General features: G+C 43.4%; 1 protein-coding gene across 5 annotated transcripts in view; it reads right to left on the bottom strand.

Annotated features, from left to right (window-relative positions):
- The window catches only part of ADGRF5 (adhesion G protein-coupled receptor F5), a 91,696-nt gene that overhangs the window by 6,972 nt on the left and 65,663 nt on the right, over positions 1-19,061 (bottom strand). For 4 of the 5 annotated variants that reach the window (XM_072944855.1, XM_015237378.3, XM_015237375.3 and 1 more), the window contains exons 10-17: positions 18,126-18,329; positions 14,405-14,575; positions 12,029-12,148; positions 11,665-11,874; positions 9,490-9,702; positions 6,704-6,856; positions 3,957-4,165; positions 1,812-1,991 (exon numbers count right to left, since the gene is read on the bottom strand). In XM_072944855.1, coding sequence (XP_072800956.1) covers positions 1,812-1,991; positions 3,957-4,165; positions 6,704-6,856; positions 9,490-9,702; positions 11,665-11,874; positions 12,029-12,148; positions 14,405-14,575; positions 18,126-18,329 — 1,460 coding nt within the window. The remainder of the gene's footprint in view (positions 1-1,811; positions 1,992-3,956; positions 4,166-6,703; positions 6,857-9,489; positions 9,703-11,664; positions 11,875-12,028; positions 12,149-14,404; positions 14,576-18,125; positions 18,330-19,061) is intronic. The other variant, XM_006201930.4, reaches the window with a different exon arrangement.

The raw sequence follows: 19,061 nt of genomic DNA, 5'->3' as shown, positions 1-19,061 counted from the left end.
ATCAGATGATGGGTCCCCTTGACTGTGAGACTTCGTTGCACATTTAGCTATTGTGACGGTGAGAACTCTGCTCCCGTGCCACCCGCTAAGGCCAATTCGGCAGGTTAGCAGAGATACTTATTGTATTGTTTTAAATCTCAAGCCTGCTGAGCATTTTTGAGGGATGGCATTTTGCCAGCAAGGGTGAGGTAGTCTCAGAAGACCCTCTCGAATGCTGAGCATCGAATGAGCAATGAGAGCGCTGTCAAGGTCTTCATCTTTCTTTTTTTTTTTCCTAAACGTTTTGATTCTCTCTCTCATGAACTTGGGGTTGTCATTTTCCATTTGTGGTGTCTCTAATGGAGAGACGTGGCTTCTTTGCCTTGTTCTGTTCTCTGAAATTAGGAGCCTGGAATTAGATAAATGGTGGCCCCCAAATGGCTTGGCTGAATCCCCACACCCTGTGAATGTGACCTCACGTGGAGAAAGGGTCTGTGCAGATGTAATGAAGTTAAGGATCTGGAGAGAAAATCATCGTGGATGACCATGTGCAAAACCATCATGGGCTCTATACCCAATGACAAGTATCCTTATAAGGCAGGAGAGGAGAAGGCAAATGGCGAAGACCATGTGCAGACAGTCAGGGAGGGTGGAGTGAGGCAGCCACAGCCAAAGACCACTGGAGCTACTGCAACCTGGAAGAGGCAGGAAGGATTCTCCCCTAGAGCCATCGGAGGAAATATGGTCCCCAAGCACCTTGATTTCAGACTTCTAGCCTCATGAACTGTGACAGGGTACATTTCCATCACTGTAAGCCACCCAGTTTGTGGCAATTTGGTACAACAGCCTTAGAAAATCTATGTAACATCCTTAGACTCTTGTTACCCAAGCTGCTTGCCAGTTGCCTCTGGTTGGGTTTGGCCAATGAGAAGCATCGGCAGGAGTGGGCAGGATGAGAGAATAAAGAAGCTGAAATATATTTTCCCTGCTACCCATTGCACCCCTGTTTCCACTCTCAGTACATCCTTGGCGACCATAGTGTCCTCCAGTACTGTAGCTCCTGCTGGGCGATCCCTCCTCCCTCCAAGCCTTCAGCCCTCCCTTGGAAATCCCTCGCATGGGATTTCCTGTGCTTTCCTCATTATTCTCAGGGTACTAACAACCTCTAAATAGTGCTGGTCTCTGAGTGCCTCACCACCGGTTTTTTAATTCCTGGCTTTACCTCTGTAACTATCCCTTCATTAAAGTCTCTTCATTCAAACCCTGGTGGGTGAATCCTCTTTCCTCTGAGATCCCCAACTGCTTCAAAGACTTACTGATAGACCATTGAGGACCCCACCTTGTACATACTCTGAAAACTTTTCCTTCCTTGTTTTCATAGAAAGCAGATAAGAATTTGTTCTACTAACTACGATACATAAAATACATACGCAACGAGGTCCTCCTGCACAGCATAGGAAACTATATTCAATATTTCATAATAGCCTATAATGAAAAAGAATATGAAAAGGAATGTATATGTGTATAACTGAATCACTACGCTGTGCACCAGAAATTTACACATTGTAAACTGACTATACTGCAATTAAAAAAAATTTTCAATTCTATTTTAATGAAGAAACTAAAGCAAGATTCTCTAAAGAAATCTTCTTAAGATCCCCAAATAAATACTGGAAACACTCCCTGATATGATAAAAGCCAGAGGTGGCAAAAGATTCTCTGGAAAAGACAGAGAAGAAGCTACAATGGGGAGGAGTTACATTTCTTGACCCCAAGTTCTGAGGGATGAAAAGATGAGTCCCCAAGCTCCTGCCAGGATGAAACAAACTCACCATCATCATTTCTGAATCCACTTGGGTTGGAACCATCGAGAGCAAATCAAGGATGCTGATGATGGCTCCCAGGTCCCCAGGAAACAAGCTGACGTCATGTTTTGCCTTGTCTGTGCTAACAGAAAGATCCTTCAGGTAGGACGGGAGCTTCTTATCCTGAGAGGGGCTCTTGATCAAAGCCTAGTAAGACAAAAGCCAACACAAACAGACAAGCAAAAACTTGCCCATCAGTCCAGCCATCAAATCCTGCTGATCCATCCATGACACAGTCTCTCACATCTGTTGTTTCCTTTCTCCCCCCTTCATTCCCATAAGTAGATCCCATAAGCTAACTTACTATCTCTTCAACCATCTGTGTGTGCTCTTCAGATGGAATGTTACATGAGACCTCACCCACGGGAGGGGAACAGTAAGGCATGTGTCAACCTGATGACTAGTTGGGAAAAAAAAAAACAAACCAGGAAGCAGATGTGATCATGAGAGAACTGGATTAAAGTTGTGTTAAACTGTCACTTGATGGTCTGTATGAAAGCACCTTTGCCATTCTGCTGTTTCTCATTACTGACCTTGCTGACCATTAGAGTGACCTCCATCCCGAACTTCCTGGGACCGTTCTGGTTTAGATCTGATGTCCCAGTGTAATTATTAACAGTGCCCTCTTTTATTTTCAAAAAGCGTCCTGGTTTGGGTGATGCATTATACAGTCACCCTGTCTATAATGATCACATGTATGTGTCCTAACTAACCACCACTTAAAAGAATGAACTAAAATTTGAACTTCTCCGTAAAGAACTTTGATGAGTGGTCCCATCCAGGGGAGTTCTTCCTCTGAATGCATACATGTTTGTTTTATTTAACAGAATTTACTTTTGTGACATCTTTGCCAATGTCATCTTGTGTTTCCATTTTAATATCTCTCCAATTAAATGATTAGCTCCTTGACAAAGTGAGCCATGTGTTATATTTCTTTATATCCTTTTCCTATCCCATGATGCCTCACACAGGACAAGTCATTTAACTTTGCACGTAGTAGGTGGTCAAGAACATATGTGGAATGGATAAACCAAATGGAGCATGATAGGTCAGCATGCTCCTTTTCCATTGAAAATACATGTAGTAAGTATCTAGAATTGGGGCAAGAGCCCAATGTCGAGTTCAAATTATAATTTCTGCCTTTCTCCATTAGGATAATTTATCTTCCTGATACTTCATTCATCGAGGTCTAACTCGGATGCCAAGTTTTTAAAGTAGAACTTCCTGATTATGCTAGCCAAAATTAATATGTATGTAACATCTGTAGTCTCTATCCAAGCAGAGGTCAAGTTCTGCTTTGACCTCTTCACACTGATAGGACCTATGATAATGTTTTACACATAGTAGGTATTTTAAGGAATTTGATGTAAGACAAGAGGAAGTACAGGAGATAATTAGATAAGACATAAACCAATATCACCGGTTTTCCTCAATTCTTCCATTGAAGGGTGAGGGTGAGACACTTTGCAGCTGGTTGTCCGAAGTTGTCGCCATTAGCTGTAATCCCACCAGTCGTCTATCAGTGTTTACTTATTGTAACTCATGGAATTTTAGGAGTCTCTAACTCTTAGCAGCTCAAGTATGAGAGGTGACACATTTCCCCAGCCACATGGCAGGAACTTCTGTTCTACGTAAGAGAGGCTGGCTAGTCCCTTCTTCTGTGACTATAGGCACCTCCAAGGATGGAGGAAATCTCAGTAAGCGCATAAAGCCCGACTATTTTCTTCCCCCACTGATCAACCTTATTTTTTACGTTGCTCCTCTTTCTGAAAAGATGAGAGCTATTTGCTTGATATAAAAATTCCTTAGAGGAGAGCAGTTAGATGCGATAACACTACTTACATCTTGGAGGAAATGGAAACAAGGTACTAAGACGTCAAGGGGAAGGTGTCCAGCTGGTCCTAGAGCGGAACACGTATTTTGTTGCCTCCGTATTCGCATTTCAGCAAACTATTAAGCATTTCTAGGGTTGCAGCTTCTTTGGAAATGAAGAAAAGGAGCTTCGAAAGCAACCCCAAACAGCCCAAAGCCCATTTTCCTGAGTGCTGAGAACTGGGATAAGCTAAACACATCTCCCCACCAAGAGCTCAGAGTCAGAGGTCGAAGCATCACCTGGGCCAGCTGGAGCAGAGTGTTTATCGGGGCCGAGATGCACTCATTCCTCTTGACCTTCCACTGGGAGCCCACACATTTGTAAGTTATGACCCCGCCAATGGGACTCCTGGGGCTTCTGTGAACTTGGGAAAACCGACAAAGCTTTTCAACGGCCTTCTCAGGCTCCCCAACGCCGATTAGAGGGTCTTGGCACGTGATTGTCTCCCCTGCATTGGAAATATGGAAACAAAGGGGACAAATGAAAAGATGGGAGAAGATCATGGAGATAGGGTCAGACTTAGGTAGAGTTTTTATTTTTGAACTCCGTTTTCTCTTTTCTTTCAGTGACCTTTTCCGACTTACCCAATTTCTTTATTTTGCCCCTGATTTTCCAAAGCCCCTTAGCATTTTCCACACACATCTGACTTTAATCTGCACCTGCTTTCCCTAACAGAATTTATTTCCTCTATACCTCATTCGCACCTCCAATCCCCAAGAATCTTCTCTCTGTTGCCTGTGAAATCTAAGCCATAGAAAATAACGGGAGCTTAAAGTGCACTTATCCAGATCACAGATACGCAGGTTACCAGGAGTCTTAGGGACATAATGCCTTAATCCAAGGGATTCTCAGCTCTGGTGTACGAGAATCATCCCAGAAGCTTGAGAAATACCCGCGTCCAAGCCCAAGTAGATCAGAACCTCTCAGGCTGCGATTCAGGCATCCGCAGCTTTTAAGCTTCTCTGGTGATGTCAGTGTGCAGCCAAGGTTGAGAAGCACCACCTTAATCCAAAGGCATAATTAATAGTAGGAATTCCAGGCAGCCATGACTGGAATACCCTAGGCAATATTTGTAAACACTTATTCCTTCTGGTCTCCCTTAAGGATGACTGGCTTCCACCTCTACTCAGGACCAGACTTGAATGGGAAAATGACATTTGTTGCAGAAAATCTAGTCTCCAGGGGACCCTGACTCTTTGATGAGCACACCCTCCTCTTATCAACTTAAATTTAGCATCAATTGAGTTCTCAGCTATTGCAGAAATTCTTAAAATACCTAAGAAATGTCCTACTAGGAACTTGGACTTGGTATGAAGAAAGAGCAGAGGAACGAAGATGAGTGAATAAAACATGTTGGCGGCTGGGCTAGGATGAGGGGACAGTGGAGAAATGACCTTGGCTGTCCCCTGGAAGAGGTGTGCTTGGTGGGGTCAAGGGACAGTGACTCAGAGAGATGGGGAGCTCTTAAATGCTTCCCACGTTGATGTCTAAGGCTCAGTCACCAACACATGTGAGAATGACCACAGATCCCTCAGTGAACTCTAGCAAGCTTAGGAATAGAGCCATGACTCTTGCAGACATTCTGGGTCCTGTTCCAGAGACAATTTCTGAGGGCAGAGGACTGCTCACGGTGGAAATTCAGGACCATCCTTTATCTGCTTGCCCCTGGGTTGCTACTGAGGAGAACGCTTTGGCATGGGTTATTACAGAGATGGCTTCACAAAGCATGACGTTTCACCTTTAAAATAAAATGTGGGGAGACGTGGGCTCAGCGATGACAAACGATGGGAAAGATGGTTTCTGATTCTTTTTACGTAGCCCTGTCTCAGGGAAACAGTGCGGATGGGGGAACCCTTTCTTCACTGAAAACTCAAAGTGGTCTCAGCCCCACACAAACACTGTCCGCTCTTCTGTTTTCTTTCTTTTTCTTTTTGTTTTTCTTTTGTGGGTTTAAAAAAAAAACTTTTTAAGTGTGCATCTGTTAATCCCATACTCCCAATTTATCCCTTCCCTCTCCCTTTCCCCTTTGGTAACCGTAAGTTTGTTTTCTAAGTCTAAGTCTGTTTCTGTTTTGTAATTTCACTTGTACTATTTTTTAGATTTCACATGTAAGTGATATCATATAATATTTGTCTTTTTCTGTCTAACTTACTTCACTCAGTATGAGCATCTCTAGGACCATTCATGTTGCTGCAAGTGGTGTTATTTCATTCTTTTTTATGGCTGAGTAGCATTCTATTTGTGTGTGTGTGTGTATAGATGCATATAAGATATATATATATATATATATATATATATATATATATATATATATATATATATGTATGTATGTATCTTCTTAATCCAGTCATCTGTTGATGGACATTTAGGCTGCTTCCATGTCTTGGCTATTGTAAATAGTGCTGCTACGAACGCTGGGGTGCATGTATCTTTTTGAATTAGAGCTTTCATCTTTTCTGGATATGTGCCCAGGAGTGAGACTGCTGGGTCATATGGTAAGTCTATTTTTAGTTTTTTGAGGAACCTCTGTACTGTTTTCCGCAGTGGCTGCACCAATCTTACAGTCCCATCAACAGTGTAGTTTCCTTTTCTCCAAACACTGTCCACTCCTAGCGGCCCAGGGCGGTTCTTCAGCTCCCAGAATCAGCTGACATATGGCGTCATCTGCAAGGCTTTCCTGATCATTTCTTCCGGTCTGTCTCTAGCAGACTTAAACCAAGCAGCCTCTTCTGGCCAACCACACTGTCTCTTGTTTAAAACTTACCACATTAGATGTGGCAGCATTTTTTTCTATCATATTTATCTCTCCCTAGGCTAGAGGACAAGAAACATAGCTTATTTCTTTTCAAATCCATTCTGCTTAGCTCAAGGCTTGCCACAGGAAGGTATTTAACATGTATTTATAACAGATGAATGAGGGAGTGAATGAATAAATGAGTCCCTGCTCATGATTATAACATTTTAAAATAATTTAAAATGCTCTCACCAGAAACCAGATTCAGCTTCATGGATGGGCTCCTGACTGAACTATTAGCGGCATTGGTAAAGTGACAAAATGCATCCACATTTTCTGGACAGGAAATTGAGTTTGCCATGAAATTGTATGTGTAGCACACTTGCTCCCCGTTAACTTCTTTTGCTGGAATAAAATAATGAAAAACTGTAGTCACAACATGAGTATCCAAAGCACACAGTTTGTTTAAATGATCCAATGTGGGTACACTTGTCCAAACTTTCCCCAGGAATGTGCCACGGTCATCTTTAACGTGATTTTAAAAATGCCCCTAGCCTAGAGGTGAGCCCACGTCTGTGTGTGTGCGAGCCACAGTCTTACCTCCGTCATTCATGACCCCAAATCTGTGCCCACACAGTCCTGGACAACCAGCTTGCCTCCTCAGCATCCCCTGCCCATCGAATCCCGTCGTGCTCTCCGCGCTCACCCTGGACTGCTTTCGCCACCCTGTTTTACAGGCCACCTCTTTACGGGTCTGCCCCCTCCACCAGACCCTAAGGTCTGGAGAGAAGGTGCCTGGCCGCCTGTATCTTGGCATCTCCCAGTGCCTAGCTCAGGATTTGGAGCTAGTGAATAGCACAGAAAGCAGCGAATGCATGCATGTTGACCCCAGAATGTTGAAACGCTGAAATATTTCAGTACCCGGATAGATTTCATAGCCCCCACCACGCAGCTTTCTCTAAGTTGTCTGGTCTTTATGGGATCCCCACTTTTCTGAAGTTTCCTTGGTCTTTTGATCCGTAGTGCTCATTTTGGATATTTAGTGTTATATGTATTGCCTTTTATGGCATGAATCTTTCTAGATACAATATATTATATTAATATTATATATGATTATTATATTATACTGTTAATTAATTTTATTAGTTTATTTATAATTATTATACAATATATAATGTAACTGTATATAGTCATTATAGTATATAATATATAAATAATTCTATATTAATATAATAATTATTATATAATATATAAGTATATACAATATATAATTACATAACATATTACTATGCAATATATTATAATATCTTATAATGATTATATAACATGTAATAATTATATAATACACTATATATAATGATTAATATTACTATAATTAAATATATGTGGCCTACTTCTTTGTTCTCCTTTTCATTGCTTACTATGGTGTTTTGTATTAAGCAGGAGGTCCCCAAGAACAGTTCCTGAAAGTATGAATGAGCTCATGAATCCCTCATGAAGGGGTCTGTGTGTTAAGATTTGGGGTTGTGAGCTCATATTGGGTTGACCTTAAGCTGTAGGAATCCTGAGAGATCTGAATGGAGGGTATGTTCTACTAGAGAGGATCTGAATTTTTTTTCCGCCAGGTACCATCGGGTGCTACCAATGGACCATCTTAAGTTAATTCTTAGCTTGGAGTTCCCGGACCTGCGTGGTGCTAGCGCAAGCCCCAAACCTGAGTGAGGGTGGGGCAGTTATAATTCTTGGGGGGAGTTTTTGCCCACCTGGCAATGAGGTCAAGTTCTTAAGCCTGGCAGATCAATTTTGTTTTTCTAGATTATTCTTTTACTGGGCATGGCATCCTTTGAGGGTCCTGACACTGCGCTGGTGCAGTGGGGTGCCTCAGTTACCGTATTGGGAACAAGTCCTTCCCCCCCCACCCCACATATTTCAAAGCCTTACAATTCAGGATTCTGGGTTTCTGATACTGGCAGATGTCCGCAGGGAAACCCCAGCATTAGCTACAGCATTAGATCTGTTTTTCTCTTCCTCTGTATTTTTGATTGATTTGCATATGGTGAACCATCCTGGTGCCCCTGGGATGAATCCAACTTGATCGAGGTGTATGCTGTTTTTCATGTGTTTTAGATTCTGTCTGTTAATATTTTGTTGAGAGTTTTTGCCCCTATATTCATCAAAGATATTGGCCTGTAATTTTCTTTTTGGTAGTGTCTTTGTCTGGTTTTGGTATCAGGGTGATGGTGGCTTCATAGAATGAGCTTGGGAGCGTTCCCTCCTCTTCAGTCTTTCACAAGAGTTTGAGAAGGATCAGTGTAAGTTCTTCTTTGTATGTTTGGTAGAATTCCCCAGTGAACCAACTGCTCCTGGACTTTTGTTTTCAGAGAGGCTTTTTTTTGTTGTTGTTCCCTCTAAATTTGGGGGGGGGGGCAGGGAATGGGGGGAGGTAATTCAGTTTATTTATTTATTTATTCTTACAGGAGGTCCTGAGGATTGAACCCAGGACCTCATACGTGCTAAACGTGCGTAGTACCACTTGAGCTACACCCTCTCCCAACAAGGAGGTTTTTTAAATTCACTTCTAGTGATTGATCTGTTCAAATGATCTATTTCTTCTTGACTCTCTTCCTCTGTATTTTTGGCCCTTGGTTATTCCTCTTACTTTCTTGCCTGCTCAATTGTGCATTTAAAAGGATTTTTGTGGGACTTTTATAGCTGGGAGGGAGGGAGGGAGGGACTACCAGAATATCTCCTCTACTACGCTGAGCGAGTAGAAGGCCTATCTGTGTCTGAAGCTGTCTACAACCGCTCTCACGGAAAACAGTGGGCTCCACCTTCACAGACTCTCAAGATTTTGTCACAAACCCGTGAGCCACTGGCCACGCAGCACAATTAAGGTAATAAAGGCTCAGGGTGTTCACTTGTTACAGCCTGTCTCTGATGCAGTCCCTGGGTCCCTTCACCCCTATTTCAAGAGTAAACGTTTAGGCTCCAAATACATGAAATCACTTGTCCTAACAATTCAGCGGTTGGCACCTCACCTGCAGGGAAGGACAGGGAGCCCATGTGGACAGTGACCCTGTAGTCTTCGTCCTCTTCTATGCAGCACTTGATGTGCTGGGAGCTTGTGCACAGAATGGCAGCTTGCAAAGGGTCAACCAGGATATTGGGCTCGAGAGGCAGCGGGTGGACGGTGACGTCTTTGGCCATGACACGGTACGAATTCTTGTATCGAAATATGCAGCGATAGGTTCCTGAGAGGAAGGAAGCAAAAATGAGATGAAACCAAGTCATCGCTCCAAAAAAGCATTTGCTGGGAAGGGTAAGAAGAAGCGCGGTTTTCCTTGTCAAGCTTGGGCAAAGGTGCGCCACACCATCCTGGACGCCGGATGAGAAGGTGCTGCTCCCCTCCTGGGCTCTCTGTGCCTTTGAAGGACTGACCCACGGCCACCTGAACATTCACTTACTTTCAAATAAAACGAAGAGGTTTATCTGAAGTCATACAGCCTGTTAGGGATGGGACAGAGTTTCAAATCAGGTTCCCAACACCTACTCTAAGGCTCTTAATTTAAGCAAGGGCAGAAATGGGCATTTTAGTCTGTGCTGGGTTGGGGAGTTCTTTGTAGGAAGCTGGTCAGCCAGATGGAGATGGCGATGCCCCTCTCCCCATCTCTAAGGGAGGAGGTGCCTCTGGGTCTGGGACATCATGGCACCACTAAGGAGTGGAGGAGGGAGGGAGAGAGAGATTGACTGATTGATTGGTTGGTTGACTGACTGATAGTGTGTTCTTGGGAGACCTTGCCCTGGGGATGCTGGGATTAGGTGCTTGACTCTTATCTAGAAAAGTCAGCCTTGCAAGAGTGAAAAGAGAAGGTTGCCGCAGGAGTGGCCGGCATGCCCGGTGCTTGGGGAGGCAGAGGACTGTGGACCGGGCTGGGGCTGAGCTCCGTGGAAGGAACCTTTCCAATGGACTTCAGAGCCCATCAGGGGATGCGCCCCCACTGGATCAGCTACCGGGGAGACAGCAGGGAGCTGATCACTGCACCTGCTGTTCCATAGGACCCTTCAATGTCCTGTACGTTGGCTCTCTGTGCCCAGACTCCAGAGGAGCCAGAGGGGAAACACACAGAAGAAGGACACAGAGGAAATGCTTTCCAATTCCTCTGGGAGGGAGGGGAAATTTACACTGAATACAAAATAGAAGTGTGGTGATTTAGATGAGAACTGATGATGTTAGAACTTGAGTGTGGGGCTGTTTAATCGTTCAGTGTGACTGGAGCAGCCCTCGCGCCTCCTGTTGATTGCCTGACCCCAGGGAAGGGCGATCGGGCAGAGCGGGTGTGAGTTTGGCTTTTGTTTGCAAGAAACACTCCCATTTCTTGCTGTATCTACCAGGTCCGGCCAAACAGTAAGTGGTTGTTTCTATAGAGTTACCAAGGCCTTATGTGAAACAACAGAGACCTCACAGGGTATGGACTGATCAGCGTGTAGTTGATGAAAAGCTTCAGAAGAGAGTCATTAAGAGCTGGCCTCTGCAGCCAGCCAGTCTGCATTTCACTTTGGCTCTGATGTGTGACCACAGGTAGCTTACTTAACCTCCCTGGGCCTCCGTTTCCTCCTCTGTTAAATGGAGATAATACTGGCACTATCTTACAGGTTTATTGTCTCAAATTAATTAATACAGTTAAGTACTTAATACAGCGTCTATCACATAGTAATAGCTCAAGAAATGTCAGCTATGATTGCAACAATTCTATCAAGTTATTTTTTCTTTCAAAAATCTGCATTTCCTCCCAACATGAACAATGTCTAGGGATAAACAGAAAATTAAAAAAGAATTTCCCTTTTGGAACCAGGCCTGTAAAACCTTTACATAGAACTGTCATACCACAAGTGGGTGAAGCACTTCTGAGAGTCTGGTAAAAGTGCTTTAAAAACCAATCCTCTTAACTTACTGGCAAGAACACAGTCAGAGAGACTAGTTCCAAGCCTGGCTCGACAGCTTAAGACGGGGAAGCCCAGATACATTTGTGGTCCGGGGGGACCTCACTTTCCACATCTGTAAAATGGGCAAATGACATCTTCCCCCACAGGCTGCCACAACAAGTGTGATGATGTATGTCACGTGGAGCGGCTGCCACAGGCAGGGCCGGGACAGGCTTTCCAGGGATGGTAAGGATTCCAGTGTGTTCCCCGGGGTCTCGGCTTTCGCTCACCATTCCACTCCCGGGTCGAGGTCTTGACTGTTAGCACGGACTCCGCTCCATCAGGATACCTCCTCGTGGTGTAAAACCTTTCATGTATTTTAATTCCAGCAGAATTGTCCCAGTAGACCTCATCATAGTTACTCACATCACTGATGCACTTTATAGAAAAGCTTTGTCCCTCAGAAACAGAAATTGGGTCCGGGGTTATTGTTAGGTTGGCTGAAAGAAGGCAAACAAAACAGACAAAAGAAAAACCGACAACAAGCACAATGTTTAGTCTTTCTGGCGACTTTGACACCGGAGGGAAATTTCAGACAGAGGCAGAAAGCACGGACCGCCCTTGGTTCTACGTGTGTCGGTGCGGGATTGGTACCTGGCTGCTCCCGGGCTTTACTTGTTTCTAGGCTGTTCCCGGTGGTGCTCTGAACTGTACTCATTTCCGGCACATGCCTGAGGAACTCATGCACGTCCCCTTTGCGGCTGGAATTATCTCCTATTGATCAGCAGCAAAAGGTTGCAAGCTTAGGGTGTTGACCTAACCCAGGCTCCCCTCCAACCTCATCCAGGACACCTCAAGGGCGACTCCACGACTCAGCTCTTTTTTTTTTGTTTAATTCACCACGTTAAAAATTGTACCTGACTATACTTCAATAAAATAAATAAATAAATAAATAAATAAATAAATAAATAAATAAATAAATAAATTTTAACAAATTTTAAATAAAATTAAAATTTTTTAACTGCAATTTTTGAAGGTTACTTTCCATTTACAGTCACTACAAAATATTGTCTATAGTCTCTGTGTTGTACAAAACATCTTTGAATGGCTCAATTTTTACAACCATTTTATTCTTGACTCTTAAAATATCTTTAAAAAATAATACCATGTTGTATTTTAATTTCTCTCTTTCTGTATCTCTTCCCCATAAAAAATGTGAGCCTCTTAAGAGCAGGAACCTCTTTTCTGTGTCTTTGTATCCCCAGCACTGAGCCCTGGGGTTAGTATACAGTTGGTGCTGACTAAACAGAAGAGTGATTTCTGGAATTACATGTTAATTAGAGGGATCAGAGTTACTGCCCAAATAATTACTCCTGGACTGGAAAGCAGAGTTCTCCTAACCATAAATCTCTCTATTTACTCCTGTTTCTGAGAATTTCCTCCTAAGTTCATGAGGAATTAGTCACTGAAAATGTTAATAAGACCCTTGCAAATATAAATGCTTATATGAACATTCACTGATTTTGCCCCTGGTGCTAGCTCCTCCTTTCTGAGCAAAGCTGACATTTCAAAATGCCATTCACTTCTGTCTTCTCTGCGTGAACAGCGTCATCCCCCGAGCTCACTGATGCCAGCCTGCTTTTCCAATTAGATCTTATTCTTAGTCATAATCGAAAGAACTGAGGGCTTTCCACAATACCCTCTACAAGCCAAGCTTCAGATGTTCAGATACAGCCCCAAAATCATGGAGCAGAGATTCACATGCCTCCTGAGTTGCCCTCTCTGGCTGTGGGACGTCGAGATGGCTTAGAGGTTTCTGAGGGTGGAAAGGCTCGTGGAACCTTGAATCTGGTTCTCTTGATCCTCAGATGAGACCCAAACTACTGAACCAGTGGTTTGCAGCAAGGACTAAGTATGTCCCTAAGACAGCCCAAAGCCCACGGAATCAACACAACTCTTTGAATTAAAACTTGCAGTGTATATAAAAGAGATGAACAACACAGCACAGAGAACCATATTCAATATCTTGTAACAACCTACAATGAAAATGAATGCATATGGATGTGCAACTGAATCACTTTACTGTACACCTGAAACTAACACAACTTTGTAAATAGACTGTACTTCAAATTTTTTAAAAAGTCGCAAATTCAGGGACAGAAAATAAACAAACCTTGTAGTGTATGAGGCTCTCACTGCAGAAAACTGCAAATACCCCAAAAGACTCTGAATGTTTCTGTGGCAATAATGTTTCAGATAAACCTAATCTCTGATCTTTGTGAAAACGCTGTCACGATTGCAGAAAATGTGAATGAGGGTAACAAGTATGTTTGTCAGAGTCCTTCCTCCAAATTGCTCAGAAGAGGGGCTCTGATGATTTATCTAAATAGTTCGTTTTCGTATGATGGGTGGAAAAACAAGTTTGCCTGCCCCATTTTTGCAGGTGGGGGTGAAGTTAAAATGTTTTATGGTGTAAGGAGGAGAAATGATACTTTTAAGAGGCCTAACGAAGCTGAATAAACTGAAACATTAAAAAAAAATACACACTTGTTACAACTGTAAAATAACCACAAAATACCAGATTCTTGAAGCTTTCTGCAGCATTCTTTCTGGACAATGTGAAATGGGAGAGGAGGGGCGACAGAGGAGGGTGAAGGGTAGGGGAGAGTGAGCCAGATGAGACCCAAAGGAAGGAGAATGGGAGGAAAAATGGGAAATTGGGGTTATCCTTATTTATACTAATCTGATTCTAGATTTAAACTTATCTGAGCATGACAGTACTTCCCAGCCCACTTTCCACCTTTCCAGGACCATGCAGGCTGTTCCTTCCTCGCAACCCGTCTTTCCTACCCGTCCCCTTCCCGATTTTAGAGACTTCATCTGATTTTAAATGGCAGAGACGGAGATCTGGCTCCCAGCCACTCTGACTACCAAGGAAGGCCCTGCTTTGTTGCTCCTGGACATTCCCAGCTGATTGGCAGCCCTTGGCTTGAGGTGCAAGGGGAAAAGTTCCAGTGAATGAGTCCTTACCCACGGAGGTAAACGTCACTTCTATGTCCTTACTCTCTCTGGCTCCGTAGGCGCTGAGGAACTCACACGTGTAGACCACCGTCGTCCCAGACGACCCGCTGGGACACTGGGTCCCGCTGGCCGTGAGGGTGTATCGGCTGCAGCTGGTGTCTGTGTCTGTTTCAGGGCTTCCTGCAATGACATAAGCAGTTCCTTTGCTGTCCCAGTTGGCTGACTCTCTGCTTTGGTAGCAAAGAAGTCAAATCAGTGAAAAAAGAGTTATAATTTACAGTAAATTTCCTCTTCTTGAATGGACAGGCAGGATGGTGTAATGGTTAGCCCTGCCACCTCAGGTTGCTACTCACCGGCTGGGTATAACTGGGGGAGTCACTAAACCACCTTTGCCTCAGTTTCTCCAGATGTAAAATGGAAAGGTACTGCCTAGGATGGTAGTAGGTAAAATGAGTTAATATGGAAACACTTAGATCAGTGCCTGGCTGGGGGCAGCCCCTCACAAAGACCATGAGTGATGGTGGTTGGAGTGTGAAAAATTAAAAAAAAAAAAAAGAAGCCATGTGTTTGGGTATAATTTCAACTGGAAGGAAAAAAGATGTCAGATGATTTGGGTGATTACTGTTGCTGAAAGGAGGAAGAAACTGGATTTGGACCTCTGATGTTGATTTCATTTGAGATTTGTTTTCTTTCTCTTTTTGTTCTTCAAATTTTTATTTACTTTTTATTTATTTTAAAATATTTGTTTTGGGGGGGATTAATTAGGTTTATCTATTTTTAATGGGGGTACAGGGGATTGAACCCAAGACCTCTTGCATGCTAAGCACGCATTCTACCACTGAGTTATACCCACACCCAGCTTCACTTTCCTGACTTATCCCTTCGTATTGGCATCTGTGTTTCAGTGGAAGCTTCAGCTTGGTGCTTTCTCAGGCTACCACCAGTTTCCCCTTCAAAGTAGCTGCTCTTCCTCCTTCCTCCCCTTTCCTCAGATGCTCTGCCTTCCAAGCCACCTTCCCTTCTTGCCTGTGGCTCTATAACACCCTTCTGGCCAATTTTTTCTACTCCAGTCCCTTCACTCTCTCTCCTCCAACCTTGCCTTCTGCCATGTACTCTTAAGGCATTCTTCTTCAAGCACTGTCAATCTTCCAAAAATTAAACGAATAATTAAAAAAAAAACCCTTCTGATTAGCTCCAACATAAATGCATCTTTTCCAGCCTTGGAAAATGGTACTGCAAACACAACATTGCAGACAGCACAGAAGCTTCAGTAATAACCCATGCTAAACAACGTGATGCGAGGTGACTGGGAAGGAAAGATACAGGAAGGGAGACTGTGGCGTTTGAGGCTGTTCCCCGCTCCCCCGAGTCACTCAGCGCGCTGTTCCGTGTTGTCATACACACCTTGACAGTCAGCCCAGATGGGCTGACTTCACACTCTCTCTCAGAGATTCAATTGTTTTAGGAATACTCTGCATGACAATGGGCCAAGGAAGCTGGTAGGCAGGGTGGAGAAGTTAATGAGCTCATTTGGGAACTGTTTTAACGCAGAAGGAATTCAGCTCCATTATTTTTCCATCATCACAACACATACCAAGAGCTACGGTGAGACTACAGACGATATTGCTGTTAAATTCCCCTAAATGATCAGTAAGTTCCTGTAAAGGCAAAGCTCGTACTAGACACAGGCCGACTAGAAGCCGCACTAAAATCACAGCCATCAGTACCTCTGCTGTTATGACCACTGGTCTCAGCACTGGTATTATTACCCCTGCTACCGCCACCATTTATATTATTGATCCACGCCCTACAATTTGAAACACTCCAGAGAGCCCTCCCACTTTGGGAAAAAAATAAAAGCAAAACACCTTCTTAAAGCTAGAAATTCTGTTATTGCTGATTACTTCTTTTCTGGCTTATCCCTTGTCAGAAGGGCTTTGAAAAGACAATGCAACCATTTCTGAGAAGAGATAAGACGTTCAGTTCCAAACGCCAGGGGATGACTTATTTAGATAGATTGCTTTCTACTGACCTGGGAAAAGAACTGGTGGAATTTGGAGAAAGAATGCAGCAGGGAGGGGCCGGTGAGGGAGGAGGGAGGAGGGAGCAGGGAGGAGGGAGGAGGGAGCAGGGTGCTGAGAGCAAGAGCAGAAGCTAAATTCATCAGAGCGCCAACAGCGCAGGTCCCGGCGGCCACCCCTGCCGCAGGAAATCCATTGTTCTGCCCTGGGTTCAGCCTGCCCTGGGCATTAAGAATGTTTTGAGGTGGCCACAGAGAGGTCCCTGAGCATCTGCACTGCAGACTTCCTGGTTCCTTTGCCCGAGGACTAGGCTTTTCACCTCCCAGGGTTGAAAGCTTCTAAGTCAATACCACCACAGGAACTTTGCAAGGTCTTTCTCCCATCTGGCAGTTCCTCCAGGATGCCTACACCTCCTCTTCCTTAAAAATCAGAGAACTGACTAAATAGACCATATGTCAACATTTTCAACCATTACCAGATGCCTTTCCCATCCTCCGGGGGTACTTTAAAGTGGAAAACAAATATGCTTTGCAGAAGAAATGTGCTCAGAAAATGTTGCGTCTAAATTGATCCTTTTTAAAATGACTTAATAGTGCCTGATTTTTTTGAATGAATGAATTGTCATTAACATTTAATGATTTAACAAAGGCTTCGTAGCATACAAGCTCCACCGCATTGATGTATTTCATGGGTAAAGCCACATCATGGTTTCATGATTTTATTTTTTACTGTAAAGATGAGTACAGACTACTGTCATTTCTTAAGGGAAGGACTGGACCTTGTTATGTGAGATTTCAGGCAGAAAAGTCTTCCACTTCCGTACAAGTTCTGCTGGATCATTTCACTCCAGCGCCAGCGCTCCAGGCACGTGTGATACACTTTGACCAAGACAAAGGCTGTGAAACAGGGTGGATCCCAAGTCTTTCTTTTCTTTTCCTATTGTGACAATCTTGAATAAGGCATTTCACTAGAACCTCCATTTCTTTCTTTGAAAACTGAAGGCAAAAAAATGCCAGCTTCAAAGTTGGGGTCAAGTTTAAATGTGATTAAAAATGATAACATATTTTTAAAAAATTGATTGATCACAAATTATTATACAAAGCAGAGTCACTATTCTATTACTATTTTAATGGATCATTATTATTATCATCATTCACCAGTCAGTCTAACCTTCAGATGAGATCTCACATCTGCAACAGAAGCAGATAGGACCAAAAATTGACATGAAATGGTTGAGAGACAAACAGGTTGACAGAGATATAAAACCAGAGACACAGAGTTAGATAATATAGAGGGTGGTGTGGATAAAAAAAGTAGAGAAGTGGGAAGGACAAACACCAAGTGGAGAGACACAGGATGAGATGCTCCAAGTTAGACTCCAAAGCAAAGCCAGTGGCCCCATCCTTGGCTCTTTGCTGAAGATGGAAAGGAAGAGGAGGCAGGGACCTACATCATCTGGTCACTCCCTCTTGGGTCTTCTCTGCCAGGATCTTGTCTACAGCCCAAGCATGACACTTGTATATATATATTTCGGGACTTTCATTTTAGAATGGCTAAGCTGGAGCTGGCATCAAACCTAGTACGCTCTCACAGTCTCAAGTCTGGAAAAAACAGTCATTTGACATTTGCCCTTTCACCCACCACATCCCCCATTTTCACTTGGCCAAGAAGTGAAAGCCTGTTTGTAAAAAGGCATCTCACAGTCTCACCTGGAATGTTTATTGCCCCTTGTTGCTTCCATTCAACTTTACTCCAGTTCACAATAATCTCACTGCAGCAGTTCAAAGACACGGGCTTGCTGTCACATATCACATTCATGTATTTCTTTTCTGAAATCCGGATGGGCATAACATTTACTTTTTTTCTGGCCTCAGATTCAAAAATATCCAATGTCGGTTTGCAAATATATTCACCTGCAGAGAATACACAAAAGCACTTGTGATCATCACTACATGTGTTTATTTCTTCCCGTGAATGACAGCCTCCTCTCATATGTCATGATGGTACTTAGCAAAACATCATTTTCCAAAGGTCCTGAGACTTGGTCTAAACAAAGCTAAAGGAACATTCAGGAAATGCAGAAGGTCAACCCAGGTATTTCTGATGCCACAAGGTAAAGAGTAAAGAGATGTTCTGAGGAAAGAGCAGAAATCTCAGAGTCCTTGCTAGGAAGCAAAAAAGTGTGGGGGATGGAAGAGGTAGAAAGGAAAAATGGGAACCCCTTGGCAAATGAGATGATCATGCTCGGATAATTTTAGCATCCTATTTAACTCTGTGACAAGGTCAGAGTCAACAAAGATGTGACAGAACCCTTCTGTCTGCAGCCCAACTTCTCATTCAGAGAAAAAGAGATGCCCTTGTTGACATCCGGGCTACAATGGGGCTATTAAATCCCAGAATGTCAGGTGTAGGACTTGCGCTTCTGTGGTTGCTGAGGGAGGGATTACAACAGAAGACGAGAAAGTTGGAGGGGAGCAGTGATGGTTGTGTTCCCTTTCTTGATTATGGTGATAGTTTCAGAGGTGTACACACAGGTCAAAACTTCCTAAATTATACGCTTTAACCACACACAGCTTACTCTACGTCAATTCAACCTCAACAGAGCTCTTTAAAATTTTTTTTAAAGTTTAAAAAACAAAAAGTTT

The sequence above is a fragment of the Vicugna pacos genome, chromosome 20, assembly GCF_048564905.1.
Source record: "Vicugna pacos chromosome 20, VicPac4, whole genome shotgun sequence".
Taxonomy (NCBI): Eukaryota; Metazoa; Chordata; class Mammalia; order Artiodactyla; family Camelidae; genus Vicugna; species Vicugna pacos.
Note: the sequence above shows the minus strand (reverse complement) of the source record. Positions and strands in the feature narration are given on the sequence as shown.